The sequence below is a fragment of the Tetrao urogallus genome (genome assembly GCF_951394365.1).
Source record: "Tetrao urogallus genome assembly, chromosome: 2".
In the NCBI taxonomy this organism is placed as follows: Eukaryota; Metazoa; Chordata; class Aves; order Galliformes; family Phasianidae; genus Tetrao; species Tetrao urogallus.
The window spans coordinates 104144078-104163592 of NC_136814.1; the positions used below are offsets into that span (position 1 = coordinate 104144078).

At 52.6% G+C, this 19515-nt stretch overlaps 2 protein-coding genes across 5 annotated transcripts; one reads left to right on the forward strand and one right to left on the reverse strand.

The window, feature by feature from the left end:
* Positions 1 to 4012: 4012 nt before the first annotated feature.
* STMN4 (stathmin 4) lies at positions 4013 to 6269 on the forward strand (the record flags this gene model as incomplete). 4 transcript variants are annotated; one of them, XM_079550208.1, is made up of 4 exons in its annotated part: positions 4013 to 4103; positions 4767 to 4975; positions 5174 to 5365; positions 6210 to 6269. In XM_079550208.1, exons 1-4 carry the CDS (start codon positions 4022 to 4024, stop codon positions 6267 to 6269), a joined length of 543 nt encoding a protein of 180 aa, XP_079406334.1. In that variant the 5' UTR covers positions 4013 to 4021. The 4 variants fall into 4 exon arrangements, with proteins under 4 accessions (XP_079406334.1, XP_079406335.1, XP_079406332.1 ...); XM_079550209.1 differs by having other exon boundaries at positions 4770 to 4975; XM_079550206.1 differs by lacking the exon at positions 6210 to 6269 and adding an exon at positions 5790 to 5936.
* A 3692-nt stretch (positions 6270 to 9961) lies between these two features.
* On the reverse strand, positions 9962 to 18125 carry LOC306958815 (angiopoietin-4-like; the record flags this gene model as incomplete). Its single annotated transcript, XM_079550401.1, has 6 exons — positions 9962 to 10108; positions 10419 to 10614; positions 11826 to 12042; positions 12951 to 13088; positions 13806 to 14028; positions 17664 to 18125. The coding sequence occupies 6 exons, from the start codon at positions 18123 to 18125 to the stop codon at positions 9962 to 9964; spliced, it is 1383 nt and encodes a 460-aa protein (XP_079406527.1).
* Positions 18126 to 19515: the final 1390 nt, after the last annotated feature.

Genomic DNA, 19515 nt, shown 5'->3' on the forward strand with positions numbered 1-19515 from the left:
ATATCTTCGGGATCTGGGACTTGGCATCTCAAAGCCTCCATTGAGGCTGTCTTAGCAGAAGTGGTCCTCAAGCGGTTTTGGGGGTCGCACCACCTTGGGACATGTCCTGGCCGTGGGAGAATGGAGCTGTGGGGTGATGGAGCCATGCCACCACTTGAAATCCACAAAGGTTGGTCCATGCACATGGCACAATTCACCCCCATTTGGGGTCGCTGGGAGGAGCGCAGGGCTCCCACAAGCAGAGAGATCCCCTTGTCACTCTGTCTGTCCTCATTTTGTCCCACTGGAACAGGGAATGACATCCACCCACTGTGCCCAAACCCCCCCCAGCCCACACTGGGACCCCATTGGGTGACAGCAACATCACCAGCACTGCTCACACAGAAAAAAAATCGCATTTGGGGGCATTTTTGCCACCCAGCCTCCTTACCTTGCTTCCATTATTTTTTTCACCATTTTTTTCATTTTTTTTTTGTTTTCAATTCTTTTTCTATTATTTTTTTTCAGCCCCCCCTTCTTTTTTCTTTTTTTTTCTTCTTCTTTTTTTTTTTTTTTTTTTTTTTTTCCCCATCCCCGATCCCTGAAAATAGCTGCCGGGCTGTGACATCACCGTGCTGCTCCCGGGTTCGCACAGATCGGATCCAATCAGAGCTGCTGAACGCTGCTCCAATCCCCGGCCGGGGAGGTGATGTCATAGGGCGATGGGCCCCCCCCGGGGGGGGGGAGGCTCAGTGCAGACCCCCGCGCCCACGTTAAAGAGCCTGGAGAGCACGGGGAGGCAGCGCAGGCACCGACAGTGCGGTGAGTGCAGCAGGCGGATGGATGGATGGATGGATGCCTGGGGGGGGAGTCTGATGGATGGGGGGGTTGTTTTATTCGGGAGGGGGTCAGATGGATGTATGGAGTTGGATATGGGTCTGGGGGGTCCGATGGATGCATTGCTTTAGAGAGATGCAGGGGGAGGGAGGGGTCTTATGGATGGGGTTGTGTTTTGTGGATGAGGAGGTGAAATGGATGTGCGGAGCAGGACGGAGGTATGGGTTTCGGTGTGTGTATGGGATTGGATAGATGGGTGTGGGGTCGGATGGATACGTTGCTTTGGATGGACATAGGGGGTAGGATACATGTACTGGTTTTGCACGGATGGACGGACGGACGGACAGATGGATGGATGGATGGATGGACAGACAGATGGAGTCAGGTGGGAGGACGGGGTTGGATGGATGGATGGAGTCAGATACATGTATTGGGACTGGATGGATGGATGGAGTTGGATGGACATATGGAGCTGAATGGATAGAGTCGGACAGATGGATGGGGCTGGATATGTATATGGATGGAGTCAGATGGATGGATGTGGCTGAATATATGCATTGGGATTGGGTGGATGCATGGAGTTGGATGAATGGATGGAGTTGGATGGATGTGGTCAGATGGATGTATGGGATTGGATGAATGGATGGATGGATGGATGGATGGATGGATGGATGGATGGATGGATGGATGGATGGGGGTTGGACGTCGGATGTACTGCTTTGGATGAATATTGCTCTGGATAGATGTACAGCTTTGGATGGGTGTATTGAGGGGTTAGTTTCTGGAAATAAATGCCTTGAAAAGTTTGGGGAGGGGTCGTGGAAGAGGGGGGTTTGATCATTTCCACACTTGCACCCTCACCTCAGCAGGCTCAGCATCCCCAGTGAGGCAAACCCCCTCCAGCCACACAGCAAGAAGCAGCCCCCCCCCCCCCAGTCCTTACAGGCTGGAACCCCCCTGCCCCACACCCTTTTTTTCCTTTTAATCCCAAGACTTTTCCCGTGCTCCCTGCTCCCCCGGCACAGTCATGCCTGGATGGGGCTCTGCAGCATCCACCCAGCCTCACCCCCACCCTGCAGCCCCCAGCTGTGCCCAGATGTGCCCAGAGGCATCCAGAGGGCAATAGTAACTGAATTATTGATGATGGCAGGAAGCTGGCAGAGGTGACCTGCAGCAGGGCTCCAGCCACACCCAGCTCCTCTGGGAATGGGGGAATCCTCTGAGTGCCCCAATGGCTGCTTGATCCAGCTGGCATCATGCACAGGGATGGACCTCAGCCTCCTCCCTGGGATCTGATAGGCGATGGCTGAATTTTATCAGGTCTAGAAAATGGATTTCTAGAGCCCAAATGCAACCGTGTTCCCAATAAAAGCCCAGGCAAAATGAAGACTTGGGGGAAAAACGGGAGGCTTGTAGGCAGGAGCATGGCAAATTCTCTCCTCCAGGCTGTCATATTTCCAGGCACAGCCTTGTGTGAGCACATCAGAACATCCCTGCCCCACCTTGGCACCGTGCTGGGCAGCAGCTGCTCAAAGCCAAACTCTATGGGAAGGCAATGGGGAAAGCCCTCAGAAGGGTTACACACCTGTGGGTAACCCCACATCGGAGCAGTCCTGGCTCCAAGGGTCACCAGAAAGAGGGGATGATCTGCAGTCAGTGTGTTCCTGCAGGCTGTCACCACACCATTCCAGTTTTTCCCCCCCAGCAGCATTGCCAAGCAGCAGTCAGGTTGATTACAAAATTTAAAGAGAGTATTGTGTAGGATCCCAGTGGGATGGCAGGGGTCGAGACTTTCTGGGATAATACAGGATGAGAAGGATCAGGGCGTCTGCAGGGAGGTTGCTGGAAATGCATAGATATGAGCTCCCATTTTGTAGAAGGATGCATAAGGGCGTGGGGTATGGCACAGCCCCAGCTTGTGCACCAGTAGAGGCTGTGCATAAGGGTTGCACTTGTTTGTGATGGGCTGTGGGTGGGTGGGTGCATGCTGGTCGCGGCACAGTCACGCATAGGCACACGTGTGGTTGTGCAAATATGGGGCAGTGTGGAGCAGGGAGGGACTATGCATGCTCAAAGCACTGTGCTGGCTGCTGCCATCAGTGTGTGTCCATCATATCACAGCCCCTGTGCTTACTATGCTGGTGTTCACACGCCACATCACACCAGCAGATTCCCATTCCAACAGCATGAGACCATCACAGCAAACCTGTGTGTGTCCATCATTTGAGTGTTCCTCAGTTCATACCACTCCACCACTGGGTGTCCAGCATATCTGACCAGTGTGTCCCTACCCTGTCTCACCAGGATGTGCCCATCCCATCTCACCAATGCGTGCTCAGTCCACGTTACCCTTATGTTCCAGTCCCATCTCATATGGAGCTGCCCATCCCACCTCACCAGTGTGTGCTCATCCCATCCCATCACCATTTGTCCATCCAATCTCACCAAGATGTGTGCATCCCACCTTATCAGGATGTGCTAATCCCACCTCTCCAGCATGCACCAATCCTATCTTACCACGATGTACCCACCCCATCTCACCAGTACGTGCCCATTTGATCTCACCAGTACGTGCCCACCCCAGAACCCAGGCTGTACATGCGCCGCGGTATCAGTGTGCAGCTGTCCCAGGGTGAGAGGACAGGGAAGGGTGATGTTCCCCAGCTCTGGATCCCTCGCACTGATCCTGCCTCTTTCCATCTCCAGGCCCCAGAATTGTTGCTGCTGCAGACACTCAAGGATTGCCAAGCCATGACTCTAGCCGGTATGTCGTGGGGCCATGTGTGGGAACAAGGGACAACATGTCTCTGTGTAGCCAATCCAGACATCCGCTCCATTTTGGAGCATCCCCTGAGCCCCTCATCTGAGCAGGGCCTCATGCAGACCCCCCAGAAATGGTCCTGCCCTGGATTAATTCCTGCCCTGGGGTGATAATGGCATCCCAGAAGTGCCAGGCAAGGGGTCACGTGTGGTTAAAGCACCAGGACAGATGCTTCCTGTGTTGAGAAAAGAATCCCATCACTGAGTGCCTCGGTTTCCCCATTGCACAATGCGTTTACATGCCTTGTTTATCCCTCCTGCATCAGCCTGTTGGCAACATCTGGGCAAACTCCAATGCCAGCCACCACCACCATCCCAGGCAAATGGCAAGGCCCCCACATCCTGACCCCACTCCCACCATCTCTCCCCAGCTTACAAAGAGAAGATGAAGGAGCTGCCTCTCGTCTCCCTCTTCTGTTCCTGCTTCCTCTCAGACCCCCTGAACAAACCAGCATACACGTATGAAGGTAGGACCCAATGGGTGGGCTGGGCTCCCTGCTCCAGCTCACAGGATAGAGGGTGGAAATAAGGGGTGCATTTGGGGTATGGGTCTTGCTTGAAAACCATGGAGAGATGGGAAGGTGGTGACATGTAGGGTGCTTATCCAAAGATAAAGAATCATTTGGGGCCAAAGGGATACCATCCAATCTCTCTTGCATAGACACAGACATCTTTCACTGGAGCAACAAATCCCCATCCAATCCAACTTTGAACCCTTCAAGTGATGGGAAACCCACAACTTTTCTGGTACACATGGACCAGTGCCTCACCAGCCTCCCTATTTCCAATCTAAATCTACCCTATTTCTAATTAAAGCCATTGCACCTAGTCCTGTCACTACAGGCAAAAAGGCTACATCTTCCTCATAAGCCCCCTTTGGGTACTGGAAAGCTGTTATCAGGTCTCCCTGGAGCCTTCTTTTCTCGAGACTGAGCAGCCCCAGTTCTCTCAAACCCTCGTTTTTGTGGCCCTCCTCTGGCCTGGCTCCAACACTGGCAGTCCATTTCATCCACCAGCTTCCCCAAGTTTTTCGCCAGCAGGGCTGCTCTCAGTCCATTCATCACCCATGGCATGGGAGGCAGAGGGTGGGATGTGCCAATGCTGGAGGTCACGCCAAGTCCCTCTTCCAGCAGACACGGTAGACCTCACTTGGTGTGTCATCTCCGATATGGAAGTCATCGAACTCAACAAGCGCACCTCGGGGCAATCTTTCGAGGTCATCCTGAAGCCCCCATCATTCGATGGCATTCCTGAGTTCAATGCCTCACTGCCCCGGCGGCGCGACCCATCTCTGGAGGAGATCCAGAAGAAGCTAGAGGCAGCAGAGGAGAGGAGGAAGGTAGGCACAAGGGGTCTTCCTCAGCAGCGCAGCATAGGGATGTGCCATGGGGACACACAGCCTTGCACTTGGGATTCTCACTCCCATGGCGCTGCCCACTTTGGGGCCATCACTTAGTTTGGAGGGGACATTTTGAGCTGGGATGGGAAGGAACCTATGGTCCCTGCGGTCCACATGGCCATGGTTTTGTCTGCACAGTACCAAGAGGCCGAGCTGTTGAAGCACCTGGCAGAGAAGCGGGAGCACGAGCGGGAGGTCATCCAGAAGGCCATTGAGGAGAACAACAACTTCATCAAAATGGCCAAGGAGAAGCTGGCGCAGAAGATGGAGTCCAACAAAGAGAACCGCGAGGCCCATTTAGCAGCCATGCTGGAGCGCTTGCAGGAGAAGGTGAGGGCCTGGCGAGGATGGAGGGGGGATGCACAGGGACAGGAGGGTGCCACAGGACCAGATCAGGTTGGATGGGGCCCTGGGCAGCCTGATCTACTGGTTGGCAGCCCTGCCCATGAAAAGAGGTTGGAACTAGATGATCTTTAAGGTCCGCTCCAATCTAAGCCATTCTTTGGTTTTACGACCCCACGCTGGAGAGCAGGGGTGGGATACATGGCTCTTGGAGTGACACTAACCCTTGGGGGCACCGCCAATGGGGGGCCTCTTCTTCTACCCCAGTGCCACGTCCCACCCGGGGTGGGGGGTCATGCATGGGGACACTGTGAGCCCGATGTACTGGTGGGAGCTGGAGGGGCCATGCCGCCACGTCGGAGGTGCTCCCACCCTGCCGGTGTGAGCAGACACCTCCTCTCTCTCCCCGAAGCAGGTCTGCTCCCAACCTCCGCACGGAAGGTCCCACCCTCACCACCTCCAGCTCCCTCCAAACCATTCCTTCTGCACGGAGCTCACCCAGTGCCCTTCTCCAAGCTCCTCAGCCAGCCTTGGGTCAGAGGCAGAGAGTACGAGATAATGGCGGACAATCCGAGCTCGCCCCATCTCCTCGGGGTTCCCGCTCCATCTTGTCTGGTGGACGTCTACCTCCTAGATAGAGGGCAAGGACAATCGTTCTGTCTGTCCCTGAGTGCCTCCACCGTCCTTAAAACACCCTGGGGGAGGAGAGGACGCTGTTGACCCACCGGTGTCCCCGCGGGGACGAACCTCGTGCCTTCGAAACCCCTGCGAAGCCGCCGTCCCGAAGTCGGGCGATCTAACGCGTCCCTCCTTCCCTCCCACCTCCCCACAGGACAAACATGCGGAAGAAGTGAGGAAAAACAAGGAGCTCAAGGAAGAGGCCTCCAGGTAAAGAGGCGATGTTTGGACTGACAGCTCCGGGAGGTGTTGGAGGCTGCCGCAGCACCGGGCCGGCCGGCGGAAAGGGACGTCCCTCTGCTTTTGTTGTTTGTGAATGTACAGAGTTGAACCAGTGAAGCCATCCTAGTCGTTTTGGGGAGGGTGGGGAGGGAGGCGAGCGGACGGGTGGGCTTCAAGGCGACCATTTCCATGGGGTCCATCAGCGCCGCCCGCCCAGGAGGTCGGAAGGATCCAACCTGGGGCCGGAGAGGTGGGGATGGAGTGGGTGGGGAGGGAAAGGGGGAATGTGCATTGTGTGTGACTTTCGTTTGGTGCTGGGCAGGCAAGAGCCCCTCCAGCCGTGATTCTCCTCTGTCCCACCCCGGTGGGGCAATGGCATCTCTCAGCGGCCCTCCTCTCTCCATCCCGCCTCATCTTCAAGGCCTGCATTTGGAACTTACAGCCCCACAGACCTCACGGCACTGTTTTGAGGAGGGGGCGAGGAGAGCCCTTATTGGAGGGAGTCCAAAGGCTTTACTTGGCTGCAGGATGATCCTTTCCAAGGGTGAATTTGGAAAACCCCATGACTTCCCAAAGAGCTGCTGGATTTTGTAAGAGACCTCCCAGGGCTCATCTTCTCGGGCACTCTTGGATGAAATCCCCTTTCAGAGTCAGCAGCTTAAATGGGTGTTAGAACAGCGAGTGTTGGAGCAGGAGAGGGAAACTGGGCAAGGTTGTGGAAACTGTGATGGAACAAAAAAAAACAAACAAAAAGAAACAAGAGGCAAAGAGGACCAGCAGTGGCATAGGCTGCCCAGAGAAGCTATGGGTGCCTCACCCCTGGAGGCACTCAAGGCCAGGTTGGAAGGATCCTAGGGCATCCTGATTTGGTGGGTGGCAGCACTGCCCATGGCAGAAGGTTGGAACTAGATGATCTTTAAGGTCCCCTCCAACCTAAGCCGTGCTATGATTCTATGACCCCATGCTGGAAAGCAGGGATGGGATACACCCAATGCAGCCTGACCCGGGCACCTCTAACCCTGCTCCAAACCAAGGTCTCAGTTTCCTCTATGGCCAGATAAGGTTCTCCTAGCACTGATTCAGATCCAGGGGGAGCCACGTCTTTTCTCATGCCATGAGATTCTTGCCTGGATCCTGGGGCCGGGGTGGGGCCAGCCTTGAGCCATGAGGGGCTGTCGAAAATGGGAGTGTGGGAGAAGGCAGTGTGCGAAGGAGATGGAGGGGGCTGTTCTAGCTGTGGCACGAGCTGTCCTTTTTTTGTATACAACAATTGTAAATAAACTGCCTTGGCATTTCTTTTGTTTTCTCATGACCTGTGCAGTGTGTGGTGTGTGTGCATTGTCTTCTTTTGGGTTGGGGTAAAATTTAGAACCACTTTACCAAAGGAACCAAGTGTTCTTTCCTTCAGAGCCAAGGATGTCCTGGCCCTGGAAAGCCTTGCAAGATGGGTGCCAACCAAGGAGTAGGTGCTTCCATAGGTGTGAGATTCAGTGCCAGCATTAATGCAAATCCCAGAGGGAATCCAGACCTCCCTATGGAAGCAGGGTTGTGATGCTCAGTACTCATCACACTCATCCTCTGTGGGAGAGGAGCAGGGGGCAACAAAAGAGCCTGTTGAAAGGGAAGAAGAGCCACAGACAAAAGGAATGGGCAAGATGCATAGCTCTTGTACATCAGCATGATTCTTGAGGCTGATCACCAGCAGATTTGTAGGAGCTGTGTAAACCCACAGCAAAAATCACTCTTTGTTTAGTGCATCTTATTTTAATAAAAATTTTAAAAGAAAAGAAACTAGAGAAGAAGAGAATATATTGCTCCACCCAAGGACTCTACATCATAGACCACAACAGCATGTGCCAAGAGGAGCCTGAAGGGATGGAAAAATTATGACACGATGGAAAGAAGAACCCGTGCTGGGCTGAGGACAAAGGAGGCAGGGAGACACTGAGGGAGCTCCTGCCATGGGGACATAGAAAGGCCCCAGAATCTTTGAGGAGGGCAGTGGGGACATGGGGAGCAGAGCCAGGAGACCACAACTTGTGCTGGGGAGAAGCCTGTGGATGGCATATCTCCAGTGCTTTCAGCACTGTATCATACAACAGCTAATATAACACTTCCTTGTTCTTCCTCTTCCCCAGCACTTTCTCCCCACTCAAGGTGTTTGCCAGCCTAGCCTCAGGCCACGCACACCAAGGAGCTTTTGTTGACTTTGTTGTGTTTCTTCCATCCCCAGTTCAGATGCCTTTTCCAGCCGCGGAGACCTATGGAGCACGGGCAGGTGATCTCCATGCCCAGTGGATGCACTGGGTTCCAATTATCACACGGATGGAAATGCTTTCATTGACACAAGACATCAGAAGAGAACTGTTCCAGACTTTCTTCTGACTTGGGCACAAAATCATGCTGGGTCATGTAGCTAGACCCCCAGCAGGATGCAAAGTTCAACTGCAGACATAGCAACAAACGTGCTACGTGGGTCCACAGGGCTGCCCAGTGAGGGCAGCAAGGAGCCAGGACGCTAAAAGGATGGTGCCAAGCAAGACACTCATATCATGAAGCAAGAGAGCTCTCCATTCATCACTGGTAGTGACCTGATGCTCCTTGCACATGATGGCACAACAGCATAGGACATTGCATTGCAATTCCCAAACACCATCAGTCTTGGAAACAACTGCCATAGAATGCTACCAAGGCAAACCACAAATAATATTGTTTATATTATTGTAATAATAATATGTCATGGGGATACTCATTTTTAGAATGCTTGAAAGGTGGCTACAAAAATTAAAAGTGAACAGTGACAATCTTTATCCAGAGTAAGGCAGTTAAAGAAGACTTAAAGTCATACCTAACCATTCCTGAAGACCACTTTTGAGGTGGATAGAAAGTTCATCAGAAGTCCTTTGCCAGCAAAAGATTGGAAAGGTGAAAACAGAACGGAAAATGGAAAGCAGCCAACAATTTGATTCTTAAATCCTATTATTTGGAGTGTCATTGTTGCAGACAAATTGTCCCTGCTATAGAAGCAGGGACCACTGCAGACTTTCCTCCTATTTTTCCCATTAATCCATCTATGGATTCCATCCAACCTTGGTTTCCCCACATTCCCAGGGCTGCCTTAGCACCTTGAACCCACCCTAGGACATCTGTGTTGTGATAGTGGTGGATCTTCAGTACTAAAAACACACATGGCCACCTGAGCACAGAAACAGCCATGCCCAGAGAGATGCTCATCTTTTACAGAGAAAGAACTGATCAATCGCGTCCTATGTGGAAAATGTCCACAGGATTCCTGGCCTGAAATTACTGCCAGATTTGCATCCAGGTTACGCAGCATCTCCGTTTTTCGACATAAACTCCCATCATCCAGCCAAAACCAATGTCCAGATTTGGGCTCGGGTCCTGAGGAAGCCCAAGCACACCAAGGACTGCTGCTACCTGGAGAGCCAGCAAGCTCCACGCTCATCTCTGCAAAGCAGTTCTCATCACCCACCTCCATGTTGTCAGAAGGGCTTTTATCCCCCAGTCCCTTGCTGGAGGCCTTGACACTTCTGCTGTTGGTTCAATTCAGGAAGGATGGTGTCTCGGTTCCTCAGTCTCTAGTTTTTCCTCACAACAAGCTATTTCCAGCCCTCTGTTCCCAGCATTCACTCTTAGGTGGATTGAAGAACGCCCATGGCTCCTTCATGGGGAGATGTGGGGCCGGAAAGTGCGTGGTCGAATCATCATGACCACCTTCCTCAGGGAGTAGTAGTCTGTGTCCTTCCACGAGTACCACACAACGCCGTCCGGCCCGAGGATCTTGCGGTTCTTAATGGAGTATCGGCCACCCTGGGACGCAGAGAAAGAGAGATGGCCGGGCATGAGAAGTGTCATCCGGATGGGAGCATCCGAAAAAAAGATTGCTCTGAAACACCAAGCAAAGAGCTTAACGGCGACGCAGTAACAAGAGCACCTAAAGCTCAACATTTTTCACTTGCTCCCAGTGGAGATGGCAACTCAGGTCGCATGAATCACCCCACACCGCGAGCTTCCGTCATGCGGTCCCAAGCCATGGCGTGCCTTAATGCTGGTGTCTGGCCTATGGCACTGAAAAAGCACTTTGTGTGCTAACACCTGGCTCCTTGGCCCTGCGCCTCACCTTGTAGTACACCCCGTTGAGGTTGGAGAAGAAGCACTGGTGGTACCACCAGCCCCCGTGGGAGATCTCAGCACAGATGTTCCCCGAGTCGGGCGTGCTGAAGCTCCTCTTGTTGTGGTACCAGGCAAAGGAATCCTCCACCGTCCCGCTGAACCCATCCACGTGCAGGCGGTAAGAGTTGGCCTCGTCCTCAATGCTGCAAGCAAAGGATGCAGGTGAGGAGTGCAAAGCCTGCATTCCTGGTGGAGACACCTAGAAATCGTTGAGCTGCTCTGGCCGTGATCCCCGCTGTGATTCATCACCTCTGAAAGCCAAAGACATCGTATTTCTCCATTCTGGGGGATGTGCATGCTTGTGTCGTGACTCAGGGCAGCTCTTATAGGTTTGAGCTGGGCAGACTGTGACTCTAAAACCACAATAAAGGGCTTCGGCAGCTTTGGCAAGACAGTTCCCTAATTACACAGTGCTGCCTCCTCTCCACAAAGTAAGCATCTTATTCTTCACCTATACAGAGACAATTAGTAATTAGCTGTGGGCTAGCAAGGGTTGAAGGTCACTGCCATTGCACAAGACATCTTATGAGAAAGATCGGGTGGCCATTCAGAGCACGTGTTTGATGGCAGAGGATGTTGCAAGGCACTTTCAGGTAATGTTTTGTTTTGTTTTTAAATAGATTCAGCTATTTTGGTGCCTACTCTAAGCCTGCAAGCTCCAGAGGTTCCCTGCTGCCTTGCACACCCTCCCATGGCAGGCAATTCCACAGTCACCCACAACCATTTCCAGCTGAGAGGAGGAAGTATTTCATCTGGGCAGCCCTGGTCACCCTTGCTTAAGAAAGGATGTGGCTGATGTGGTATGGGTAATACAAACACCAGAGGAGGGAAAGAGCTGCAGATGCTGAATAACATTATGTCAGACACAACAGGTAAAATCCACGAATAGAGGGGGTAAAAATGAAAACATGACCCCAAAGAATGGAGGTGCTGGAGAATCTGCCAGAAAAAAACATGGGATTCAAGCCCCTGTTTTTGACACTGAGATTGGTAACCTGAGCAGAATCACCTCTTAGCTGCAGGGGACTGTGCCACAGCGGGGTTCCCATACCTGCAGGTTTTATAGGATCATTCAGGTTGGAAAAGACCTCTAAGATCAAGTCCAACCACCACTTACCACCAATATTGTCCACTGCCCACTGTGTCCCTCAGTGCCACATCCCCACGGTTCTGGAACACCTCCAGGTTTGGGGACCCCAACACCTCCCTGGGCAGCTGTGCCACTGCAGCACTGCTCTTTCAGAGAAGAAACATTTCCTAACATCCGACCTGAGCAAAACTTGAGAGCATCCTATCATTCAGTGTCTTCTGGCATTGAACCATTTGCATCTACCAAGAACCAGGGAAAGCCTACCTGAAGATCTGGTAGAAGGCATGCTTGTGCTTGCTGTTCCAGTCCTCCATGTCAATACGCAGCGAGTAGTCTCCTTGGCTCGTTATCTTGTGGATGTTCTCATTGCCCAGCCAGAATTCACCATTCAGATCCCCAAAGCCCTCCCTATATTCATTCCAGGTCCTATTGAAGTCAACTGAGCCATCCTGACGCTTCTGGATGACAGTCCAGCCCCCACCTGCCAGGGAAGGAAGCAAAAGGGTGATGTCTGTGGGTCCCACTGCCAGCACACAGTGACATCTTTGAGGACCCATCTGTGGGTGTCTCCTGAAGTATGGAGATTATTGTGTACTGTTCCCACAGCACCATAGAGGCACATGAGGTCTCTTACAGTATTGTCTCACTGTCTCCATCTGCTCTCCCATCTGTCCAAACCCCTCTCTCCTCTCTCATTTCATTCCAGTATTGTAAGATTTAGGAAGGGACCGAGGCCACGTTTTCATTTGCTGTTTGTACAGGCTGTCACCCCGCGGTGTCCAAGATTGTGGCAATGGTCATGCAAATAACAGTAATGACATAATAGAGATCACATTGTCAGAGCAGTCTGCTTCTTAACAAGCACTCGTATCCCAGAGCTGCCATCACCTGTAGATCCTTTGAGTTAATGTTCCCCATTAACGAGTTGCCTACATGGGGGCAGTCAAATCCCTCCCACCTGACACTCCAGCATGCGATGTGTTGATGTGACACATTCATCCTATCCAGAGCAGATCCATGGGGCAAAGAACTGACCATCCACCATGTTTCCCTGTCAGTTGACAGTATTCTTACAAAACGTGAGTATTGTAAACCAATTTTGTGAGTAATTTTGTGCCTAGGTATGGCGGTGATACGTTGTGTATAGATAATTAGATAATCAAGGGTCTGGGAGGCCTCATCCACAAAAGTATCTGTGCGAGAGCCATAATATCTGGTTAGAGTTATTCATCCAAACCCCTTATTTCACCAATGGAGTGGTTCAGCCCTTCTGGAGATGCTGCTCTCACTGACTGTAATATAATCCCCAAACAGCTCAGGTAAGGTACAGCTCTCAGGTTAGGCAGCCCCTACTCCGAGTTTTGCTGGGAGATGGTATAGGTGCAGTACCTTCAGTGTCCATTTCACACAGCACTTCGATGGGCATCCCTCCAACAGAGGGCATGATGCTGTAGATCCCAGATCGACGGAGCCCGTTGTAGTAAACAGAAGCGCAGTCAATGGGGCAGTTCCTGACGTGCCTCATATCTGAGCAAGAAAGCAGAGAAATGTCATTTTCAGCACATAAGATGGAGAAGAGATAAGCGCAGGGCGTGGAGGAGTTTGGAAGCCTGTCCTGCTGGAACTGTTCCCAGTGTCTCAACCATGATATGAATGGCCATAAGAGCTTTACACCAGCGCAATGGAAAAGTCTCAGACCAGTTGGCTCAGGGAGGAGAAACATGCCTTTCCCCCTGACGTCACCAGCTCAGATCGGATCAAGGTTGGTAGGTGAAAGCCATTAGTGGCTCCTGCGTGTGCAACACATGAGTCATGCAATGGATGCTCCTCGCTGGAAAGGCAGACACTGGCTCCTCTCAGCTTTTAAAAAGAGATGATAAATTGAATACAAAGATGGAGATGGACTTTTTACGTGGTCTGATAGGGACAGGACAAAAGGGAATGATTTAAAACTGAAACGGGAGATTTGGATTTGATGTTGGGAAGAAATTCTGTACTCAGAGGGTGGCGAGGTTCTGGCACTGCTGTCCTGAGAGCTGTGGGTGACCCATCCCTGAAGGTGCTCAAGGTCAGGTTGGATGGGGCCCTGGGCAGCATGATCTGGTGGGTGGCAAAAGCCTAGTGATTTGGAACTGGATGGGCTGTAAGGTTCCTTCCAACCCAAACCGCCCTGGGATTCTGTGACTTAAGGCCTTTTCTCCACTCCATGATTATGAATCCCCCACCCCAGCACCTCCCCATCACCTGGCCGCTCCATCTCCTCCTGCAGCCTCATCTCAGCAGGGTTGAGGCAGGTGGGGTTGCGCCAGACCCAGTCGGTCAGCACGGAGATGTTGTTGATCTGTGCCTGCATGTCGTAGAGCAGCGTGGCCTGGATGTGCTGCAGGGTGCTGGCTTCGCTGTACCTCTGCTCCAGGTCCTGTACCCGCTGCTCCAGGCTGTGGTTCCTCCCAGCTGCCTCTTCATGCTGCAGATAGGGATACAAATGGGTTGGGAGGATGCGCTGATGGCCTCACCCTTGCTCTGCAGCCCCCAGCCCATTGCAGAGCCCACAACCTTCCTATCCCCCCAAGCAGGATGCACATAGGCAAACCTAGTGCTGACAGAGCAGTGCAAGCTCCCCATGATTGCTCCCCATGTATCCTCCAACCTGGAACCCCCACCACCATTGGGTTTGCCTTCTAAAACACTGTCCAGATGCAGTCACTCGAGAGGTGCTCACCTGCCTTGCTCGGTGCTCCTCGGGCTGCCCGTTAGGTGGCAGAGCAGGCTTTAGGCAGCCCCTCCGAACCCTGCAGCAGCCGAGCTGAAATACCCTCCCTACCCCTGCACCACCCATTCCTTTGGGGTCCGGGAGCCCCCAGCCCTTTATCTGCACTGCAGGGATGCTGCTTTTCCCCCAGCCTCCTTCTTCTTCTCTCCTGCCCTGCTGGTGGTCCCTGTGCTGTGACATGGGATGCTCTGCCAGCATGGTTGACATGGGACCCTGTATCATGGCCATCTCCCAACAGCATCACCCTGAAGGCATGCCCAGCCATCTGCAGAACCACAGTAGGTGTATTTCCTTCAGCTAGAAGGGGCTCATGCAGCCAGAGAGTGTTTTCTTCCCAAGGACCTGGCTCACAGCTCAGTCCCTGCCACCCACTGCTGCCAGGACACATTGCTGTTCCCAGGAGATGGTACAACACTGCGAGTTTTGGTACCAGTAACTCAAGGTAGCATCCTTCCCGGTGCCACCCGAGCATTGCCAGGTCCTGGTGCCATGCTCACCCATGTGTTGCTCATAGGATCCCAAGCAGTGGCAGCAAAATGGAAATTATGGCATGCGACAACGTGGTGTTTTCCTTATCAGGGCTGCAACATCTCTGTCTCTCCCATACATCAGCTCTGCTCTGTGAGCCATGACCGACAGCGGCAGCCTGCACCCACGCTCCAGCTCTCCGAGTAAACCCACGATGCTTCGCCCCAGACAGTGGCTGGTGATGGGTTTTTGTGGGACTCATCCTGAGGCAGGGAAGGGACCACTCATTCTGACCCATTTTGGCGTCCCTGTTATGAGGGGAGGAGCTGTGTGCTGCTCTCCATCACCTCAGGATGCAGAGCTCAGAGAGATGTCTGCTTGAATGGACAAGCCCACACCAAGCTCCAGGAGAAGGACTGATGGCAAACCAGCAGGAGGTGATTTATGGTGGTAGATTAAGGGAGCAGCGGCTCCTGGGTGGGAGGAAGGGATGTGGAGAGACCTGTCCAGGCTGGGTGGTGGACACAGCAGGGAATCAGAGTGACTGCAAAGCCAGCTGCAGTTGCTCAGAGTCCTTTCCAACCAAGGTCCAACCCAAAGGGACTTCAAAAGATCCCAGAGACCATCCCTTCTCCTGTGTAGCTGTACCTTGGTGGCACTGTTCTCAAGGTGTGACCTTCCTGGGGACATCTCAGTGGGGCTGGAGGCTGCCTGGGGATGCCTGTGTGCCCCTTGCTCTCTGCTCTCCCAGTAGTGTGAGGAGCCCAGCAGCATCCCACAGCAGACAAAACCCCTTAAGTGTTGCCCACCTGGGCTTCCATTAAGTAGAAACAAGGTCTCCCAGTTCATTCCTGTCACCTGGAGACATCCAAGGAGCCTCAGCAGTGTTAGTGTCTCCACATTCACTGCTCAGATCTCTATCTCAGGATCTGCTGGATCCCACGGAGACAACTATATATACATTCTAGGTGTGGGTAGGAGGAATGCCATCATTGGCAGCTGCTCCAGAAGCATCCCCATCAACCACCACCCAACCACCACAAACCCAAGAAAACATCCACTTCACTGTGCTATCTAGTGAAGGACTATTCTGTGCAAAGAAACCCAGCAATTAACAGGGAAAAGCAGAATAAACTAAGTGCAAAGGCGCAGGAATTATCAAGTGGATAATTGATAGGAGGGGTGATGGCCTCATGTTGTGCCAGTGGAGGTTCAGGGTGGATATTGGGAAACATTTCCTCTCAGAAAGAGCAGTGCTGCAGTGGCACAGCTGCCCAGGGAGGTGGTGGGATCACCGTCCCTGGAGGTGCTCCAGAACTGAGGCAATGTGGCACTGAAGGACGCAGTCAGTGGGCATGGTGGGCTGGGTTGGGGTTGGACTTGGGGATTGTAAGGGTCTTTTCCAACTTGAGTGATTCTATGGTTCTTGGAGTAGAAAAGGGATCACAGGCTTAGGTCACACAGTGACTGTGTCTTTGCATGTGAATGAGGTCTTCCAAGCACAGAATTATAGAACCATAGAATCATTAAGGTTGGAAAACACCCCCAGCATCATCAGGTCCAACCCAGCCCATCCCACCCCACCACACTCACTGACCATGCCCTTCAGTGCCACATCTCTACAACTTTTCTTAGAATCATAGAATCCTTAAAGTTTGAAGGGGCTTTTAAAGGCCAATTAGTCCAACTCCCCTGCAATGAACGGGGACACCACAGCTTGATCATGTTGCCCAGGGCCTGGTGCAGCCTCACCTTGAGAGTCTCCAGAGACAGAGCATCAACCACATCATTGGGCTGTTCCAGTGCCTCACCACCCTCAGTGTAAGAGGCTTTTTCCTTATATCTAACCTAAATCTATCCTCTTTAAGCTGGAACTGGGGAAGAATGGGTTGAACAGTCCTAAGGGTCTGGATGTAACTAGGGCATAGACATGAGAAGTGAAGGCTGGAAGATCTGTTCTGGTCCCAGTGTGAGGAGAAAGAAGAAAAGTGGAAAAGGGGTGAGCGAGGTCTGCCCAGGTGGGTCACGGTGGTGGATGCAGGAGAGAGCTTTGGTCTGCATGATGTAAACGTCATGGTCCAAAAGGGCAGATGGCGAGAATGACCACAGTACCCAAGACACACAAACCTGGGTCTCTCACGTGGACCTACAGTTGCAGGTATCTGGCATATGGCAAAACTGTGAGTCATGCCCTGTGTGGGGCAGATGAGAACATTTTGTGGAGGGAGGTATGGAAACAAAGCCCCACGTGAGCACACCAAGCCTGGGAAGGGGAAGCTTTGCAATGAGGGAGCCCAAGGGAAGGGTGTAGGCAAGGAGACAAAGCCAAACAGTGCGTGAGTCACATCAGTTCTTAGTGCCAGCCCATATCAGACCTCGTCTCTCCCAAAGACAATACTTGCTTACAGTTGTTGAGTTTTACACAATATCCTTCCAGCCAAATTGTTCCTTGCTGACTGCAGTTCCCTGCCCTGTATTACACAGGGAGCTCAGCCCTGGCTACCTGGGATTTGGTTCAACTGTGGCCTCCTAAGATGTGTCTCCTCCCTGACTACCTAAAATTTCAGCTCTAGTTGTTTTTGCCCGTGGGCAATGGAATGGATCAGCAACTCCAACCCATTCTAGGCAGGTTCAGAGGTGGAGGTCTTATTCGTCTCACAGCAGGGCCACAGATAAAACACCAGAGGGTTTGTGGCTCATGATAAGAGAGATTTAGCCCTGGAAGGCCTCTGAGCCAGCACAGTAAGAGGGGTTTAATAGATATCCCAATATGTGGTCACAACAACACTATGAGCTTCCCAGCATCCTCTCCCTGCAACCAGAAGCACCACACAGAGGGAACCTACCAAGGACAGCTTTACCTGGAGCTCCAGGACCTTGATGCGATGCCGGTGGTTTCTCAGCTCCTCCTGCAGCTCTGAGATCAGCTCCCGCAGCTCCAGGATCTGCTGCTTGCGTTCCTCATTCTCGTGGAGCCAATAGGACACCTCGTCGGTACAGCGAAACATGTCTGGGCACCTCTGCTCATCCCCCTGGGGCAGCGTGGCCACGATCTTGCAGCGGCCATTGGGCAGCACCTGGTTGCTGTACTCCCCACACTGAATCAGGCCTGTGCCCTCCTGAGTCCCTTCATTGTCACCATATGCTGCGGGCAGGGATTTTGGCAGTGAGGGAACACTCAGTGCGGCCAGGAAAAGGAGGGAGAGCCAACGTGCCTCAGCAAAGCCAGTGCTGGGGCAGAGCTCCATCGGGATGCTGAGGATGGTCCTCAGGGGTGGCCCCATCACCACCTTGGGCAGGGTTTTATGTCTGCGCAGGACCATGCATAGAGAGGTGTTGTCTTTCTGAGCATCCTGTTGCTCCGACACTCTTTGAAATGTAGACCAGAGCTGGTAGGAATGAGCAACAAAATCAACCCAACATAACTCAACACAACTCAACCCAACCTAATCCAATCCAACACAACGCAACCCAACCCAACCAAATCCAGTTCAACCCAATGCAATCCAACCCAGCCCAATCCAACCCAACCCAACATGCTGCCTTCCACTCAGCATATCAGGGTCCACCACCTTCCAACCCCCCTCCATCACCTCTATTGCACCCCAGAGATTCAGGACATGGTCCTGGAGCTCTAGTCGTGACACAGAACACCCAACAGAACACCTGGGCAGGGTTAGACCTCCAACCCATCCCTGGGGGTGGCTAGATGGCCTTGCTGAAGTCAGTGTTTCCCTATAGCTATGGGTTTATTAATCCAGGTGACTTCAGGTGCAAGGGTGGATGGTGGGATGGTGACCTTGCCACAATCAGTGTGAGACAAATATGTAACTTTGTCTCTTTATTCAGAGAAATCAGCCAGAGCTTTCCAACACTGGGGCTCCCCACCATGCCACCACACCGCAGCCCTGCTCTGCACCTTTCTCTCAACAAAAAAAAAATCCCCATCCCATCCTTCTGTGAATGGAGATGTGGTAGGTTTGCTCCCCTTGACACCCCACGCCTGCAGTGCCAGCACATACCTTCACGAGGGCTGCTCTGGTGCTCCGGCAGCAGGCAGCGAGCAGGGACTGTCTGCGGGAAGTGGGGTGAGCGTCGGGGGCTGCTGGGCACTGATTCCCCCTGATCCTCTCACCGCACTATAAATAGGGCCAAGAGAGCCACCAGACTCAGACAACGCACGGGAGGGAGGAGCACGGGTCCTGGCGTGACCTTATCAGCACACGGGGGATTAAGCCAACATCTCGGCAGGAGGGCATGGCTCCCTGCTCCTAGAACCCCCCATCCCATCCTCATGATGGGTTCTGGGCAGAGAACTGGCTTGTCCTTTCTTCCAGCATCCACCTGACCCGTGCCAGTATTTTGGGAGAGAAGAGGACCCCCCTACTGTGGTTGGAGACTCAGGGCCTGGAGCAGCTCCATTTATTGGATGTCCTAGGCTCTTCATTTTTGTGAAAAGCCCACTTGCTCCCTGGGCTTTCCTTCTGCCCAGAAACCCTGCCGGCTGCATGAATCCATTTGTGTGCATCTCTCCAGGGGGAGTGGGCAGTTCTGATCCTTCTGCTTCTCCTTGGGAGAAGAAAAATTGTTTATCTAACCAGTTAGGAATGTCAACAGGTTTGCTTAATTAAATATGCTAATCATTCTGATGCAGGAATGTAAGCTGGAACCAGAGATTTCCACGATGGACAAACTGCATCGGGTTTTCTTCAT